This window comes from Gossypium hirsutum, chromosome A02 (genome assembly GCF_007990345.1).
Source record: "Gossypium hirsutum isolate 1008001.06 chromosome A02, Gossypium_hirsutum_v2.1, whole genome shotgun sequence".
Taxonomy (NCBI): domain Eukaryota; kingdom Viridiplantae; phylum Streptophyta; class Magnoliopsida; order Malvales; family Malvaceae; genus Gossypium; species Gossypium hirsutum.
The window spans coordinates 7,909,091-7,914,411 of NC_053425.1; the positions used below are offsets into that span (position 1 = coordinate 7,909,091).

Consider the following 5,321-nt stretch of genomic DNA (forward strand, 5'->3'; position numbering starts at 1 on the left):
ATTTTTTAATTAAATGCTGATACAGTTAAATTTTAAGTTGACAGCCAATATAATATTGACATGTGTCCTAAAAATTAAAAAAATTATTCTCTTTGAATTTGGGCAAAGATTTGTTTTATATTGATGTGAATTTTTAGTAATTTTTTATTTTTTTATAATTTCAAAAATAATGAGAAATTTCTCATTTTTAATTCCATAACCAACATTATAAAACCATTTGTCAAGGTTGATTTTGAATGTATGTTTTTAGTAACTTTATATATTTTTATAATTTTGAAAAATAATAAAAAATATTTTTGAAGGTAATAATAGAAAAATATTATTTATAATAAAATCAGGTGTTTTAATTTTTTTCTTAAATTTTAAGATTTTATTCTTTTATATATTTTCTTTAAGTACCTAAAATTTATTTTTAAAATTATAAAAATATAAATTTACAAGAAATAAATAAATATCAACAAATGATTGTTCAAATTCATTTTGCATGTAAAATAAAAAAATAAACTTCTTTAAATTATTTTTTAAAATTTTTGGAATATATATTTTAAATTTTAAAGACACGTTAATATTCTTTTAGCTATTAGCATAATAACTTATAAGTAGATAACTTATCACTTAATATTGAAACTATTAAGTTGATTTTATTTTTGAAATAAATTATTTCCTCATCTTATTAAAATTTAAAATATTTGAATTATTGTCCAAAACTATTAAAAAATATCATTAATAAAATTAAAATTATCAAATAATTTCCTTTTAAAATTAATATTTACTATTATCAAACAAAGTAATTACACTCAATTCTTAATTTTTATTAATATATCAAACAAGTTTATACTTAAAATTCAATATTTAATTTTTTTTCAACTTATCAAATTCACCTGGTTTCGTTATGTTTAATAAACTGAAAAAATAAAATGCTAAAACCATAAGTACTAAAAATTAAGCATTAAATTTAAATAATAAAATATGTTTAATAATTTATTTAAAATTAAATACTGAATATAATTAAACTCTTTAATAGAGAATAATATAATCTTGAATAAATGAGATAAAATAAAAAAGTTATTAAAATTATTCTTTATATAAAATAAAAAAGTTATTAAATTTATTCTTTATAAAGTAATAAATAAATCCTTTCCATCTAGGATTAACACGTTTAAAACATTAAATTGCTTAATTTTCAGTTGATTGATTTTTTTTTAAACATTTTATCAAACAAGTTTAGTTACCTAAAGAAAATGTTAATCAAGTTGGTATTTGTAATAAAAGAGGATATATATTTTTATGAGCCAATAATTTATATTTGATAATTTTGACATAATAAAATGTAACCCTACCACAAATCCAAATTAACTTATATTTAAAACTTTTGACACATTAAATTTTCTAGAAATAAAAACAGAGCAAAAGTGAAACCTATCTATCTCGTTCCAGTTCAGCCAAACTTAAACTAGGAGATTTGATGATGGTAAAACGCATTTCTTAGTCACAAGATGGCTGAAAGAGACAGACATGAACTTAGTTCCACAGGTAGCAAAAAACACACCGTTAATATCTTCAATTCTGCTCGCAAATAGACCATAAAATGAGGTTTTATCAAATAATACTCAAATATCCCAACACTAATTAATTTAATGTCATGAGACAGCAAATAACGACCATCTAAAGGACCGAAACAAATTCCGACTGAAAAAAAAAAAAAACACAAGGCAAACTACCGCAACGGGGTAAACCCTTACCATCATACCCATTTACGTGAAAGGGCCCCTATTTTATACAAATGATAAAAACCCAAAGGCACCTCCCATGGCATTAGGTTCACATGTAATTGTCTTGGTCTCACAATAGTACCCACTCCCTCTATAATCATATTTAGTTAGACATACCTGGCACCTCATTCACCACGGTGAAACTCGACAGACTGTATAACCGGACACATCAAGGTGCCCCTGACCACAAACTTCGACCCCAAGTATCAATCATAACCCCCGTTACCAACTGCTTGCTTTATCCAACCAAGCTATAAGACCTGAAATTTCAGTAAACTAGATCAGTAGAATGAAAATAACTGTCCGAGTTTGGGGTTAAATCCAGCAAAAGGATACAAACCTTCAACTGAAGTTGAATCCACCAGATGGAACCTTAACATCATTTCCTCCAAAATGGAAACTTTGCTGAGTCCCATCACCAGGAGGTAGTGTCTCTTCATCCTCCTCCAACCAGTATGTCTCAAGAATCTTGACTGCCTTCTCATAGATCTCATTATTGTCGTGACTCTGTAGATTTTCAATCTTTTCTAATCCCTCAGCATCTTCAATTAACTGGGCACAATAGTTAAACTCTCCAGCACCAGCTGCCTTCTCAGCTTCACCAACCTTCAAAATGTTCTCCAACCCTTCTAGACAGACTGTTATAATTCTTGGATCAGGGCATGCAAGGAGATCACACAAAGGTTTTATGCATCCTTGACTGACCAGGTACCTACATGTCCACATCAGGAGAATTTCCAGTCAGTTCAATAAGAATGGAATGAAGGAATCAACAACAGAAAGGAGTTCAAGTTGAACAAACATACTTGATTTGCTCATGAGTACCACCAGAGGTAGCATTTGAAATTGCCCATGCTGCTTCTTTTTTTATATCAAATTCAGCATTTTGAAGTAAGCTCACCAGGGGACCAATTATCCCGGCATTGATCACAGCCTAGAACAATTTTAAAATATAATTAATCATAGCTTAAGGGACACTACCAGCTGCTAATAAGGGCCAGTTGATCAATGAACTCAGACAATTACAAAAATGCTTGAAGAAAATATTGCCATGATTTCTGACCTGAATTTGTTCTTTGTTTCCAGCTGTAATGTTTGAGATAGTCCAGCAAGCTTCTTTTTTTATGCTCTTTTTATGATTATGCGTCAACAAACTCAAAAGGCATGATAATGCACCATGGTCAATAATGCACTGAAAATGAAGGCCATAAAATCATACAACATAAAATAAAATAAAGACCAACAGAAGCAGAAAACCAAAAATTAAGGATGAAGCAGAATCTGAAACCATGCCTGAGTCTGTAAATCATCTCCCGTCACAATATTGCCAACCGTACGGAGAGCAGGAATGAGCACTGAAGGAGACGGATTACTGCCAAAATACATGCATAAACCATATAGTCCACAGAGAATTAAATAAGACAGATCAAAGATGTTTTTCGGCATTCAACTCACAGTAGGAGCTCAACAAGTCGTGGACAAACTCCTGCCTCAATCACAGCTTGAATTTTGTCATTTGTACCATCAGAAAGGTACGATAGAGCCCAACAGGCATCAGTGAGAACTTCCTCATCATTTGAATGAATGAGACGTTCAAGCGCAGGAAGGGCAGGCCTTACCTAGACAACAAATACCCAACATTTAAAAGCTCCATTGAAAGCACAAACTAAAGGGATTATAAAAGAAATTTGCATGGAACAAGATGATAACCTGATCAAATGGAGGCTGGGGCTTGCCCCTGCAAAAATTTGATAATGTCCAGGTTGCATTTCTCAGCATTGACAACTTTGAGTGTTCATTCAACTGTGCTAAGAGTGGCATCAAAGCTCCATGACTGAGAACAAGATCACGACATCTAGGAGAATCGCCAGCAACATTCCCCAGTGCCCACACAGCCTAAACATTAACAAACAATTCACTCAATACAAAGCTCTTATCGTCATTACTAGCTAAAAATACAATAAACCAGGAATCAGAAGTGTCACAGTTTATTCAAAGGATAAGACATTTAAAATATACCTGCTCGCGAACATCATCACTTGGGGAACCAAGAAGCTTTACAAATATAGGAACGGCCCCATGATCAATAACTACCTTAGTATGCTCAGAGGTTCCAGAAGCAATATTTGTAAGCGCCCAAGCAGCCTCAAACTACAAGTTTTCCAAATATATTACCAAATAATAGCGTAAAATTACCCCCCCGAAAAAAAAGAGGTTATTATCAATCAAGAACATATACCTGAAGTTGTGGGTAATCTTCCCTCATAAGAAACTCAACAAAGCGAGGAACGACGCCAGATTGTATCACTTCGTCGATCGGGGGGCTTCGCTCTGTTTATTCGAGAATAAATAATTTTCTTTAAATAAAACTCGGTTGAAAATTAATAAGAAAAAGAGAGAAATGTACAAAATACCAATTGAAAGCAATTTCCGGAACTGAGTAGTCGCTTCTAGCTGCGCTGAGCCGTTACTGGACCAAACGCCGGCAACCATCGAAGGAAGACTCTCTAACTGCAAGAAGAAAACCCTAAATCAATCAAATTCGAGGGAAAAAAAAAGAGGGAATAAAATCGGAGATGCTTTGATTAAGCGATTGTGGTCTACTTTTTTTTCGACGTTGGAGGATTGAAGAGAAGCGGACAACTGTTGAGCCTGGAGGCCTTCGCGACGCTTCTTCTGTAAGCTCTCTTCGCGCTTGCTTTTGCGGATCTCCACCATGTTGTCTTCCCTCCTACGGCGGCCTTCCTCCGCGTCAACCGCCACCTTGTAGCGGTTACGGCGGACCTCGGTTCTGGTGCTCGGTCTCAACGACATATTGGGCGGCTGCTTTTCTTCGAAAAAGAAACCAGGGAAAGAACAATGCTCGAAGAAAGTTGAGATTTTATAAAAATGGATCGAAACAAGAAAAACCCTAGAGAGTTTTTCGGTTTTTGAGTTATTTATTTTATTTGAAATGAAATTTAAATATGGAAAATATAGGTAGAGTGGGTTATATTTGCATTTTCATTTAATACTTTTATTAATTTGTCTTCTTCACAATTTAAATTAAAAAAAATTATCCTCTCACTATTCTTTTATTAAAAAATAGTTTAAAAAATTATAAGAGAGGTTTATTTTATTTCAAATGCTTATAAAATAGATTTTTTTATAAAATAAAATAGATAATTAAAAAAGAAAAATTATCTTATAATTTATTTCAACAAACGAGGCAATGATATTAATTAAGCTAGGTTATGATATCTAGGGTTATGTATTGGTATTTAGCTCAAATAATATTAATTAAATTAAGTTCTGATACTTAGGGTTATTTATTGGTACTATAACTCTTTAGCTATTGAATTGTTCTATTTTGATACCTATAATATGGATATTGAAACTTGGGCTCTTAAAGTTAAAAATTGATTCAAAAGCATTCTAAAGTCATATCTAACACTTTAATATCATTTCAACAAGCCTAAAGCATCATAGAACAAAATTAAAACTTATTTAGACTCCATTACATACATCAAAGGAGTTCAAAGTTACAAATCAACTTTACAAATACAATTC

At 31.8% G+C, this 5,321-nt stretch overlaps 1 protein-coding gene across 1 annotated transcript; it reads right to left on the minus strand.

Annotated features, from left to right (window-relative positions):
* Positions 1 to 1,579: 1,579 nt before the first annotated feature.
* On the minus strand, positions 1,580 to 4,733 carry LOC107933237 (importin subunit alpha-2). The gene is made up of 11 exons (XM_041089963.1): positions 4,377 to 4,733; positions 4,187 to 4,283; positions 4,012 to 4,103; positions 3,792 to 3,923; positions 3,483 to 3,668; positions 3,228 to 3,391; positions 3,066 to 3,144; positions 2,836 to 2,964; positions 2,579 to 2,706; positions 2,113 to 2,484; positions 1,580 to 2,032 (listed from the first exon to the last, which is right to left on the minus strand). The coding sequence occupies exons 1-10, from the start codon at positions 4,584 to 4,586 to the stop codon at positions 2,115 to 2,117; spliced, it is 1,587 nt and encodes a 528-aa protein (XP_040945897.1). The 5' UTR covers positions 4,587 to 4,733; the 3' UTR covers positions 1,580 to 2,032; positions 2,113 to 2,114.
* Between the last annotated feature and the right edge of the window lie 588 nt (positions 4,734 to 5,321).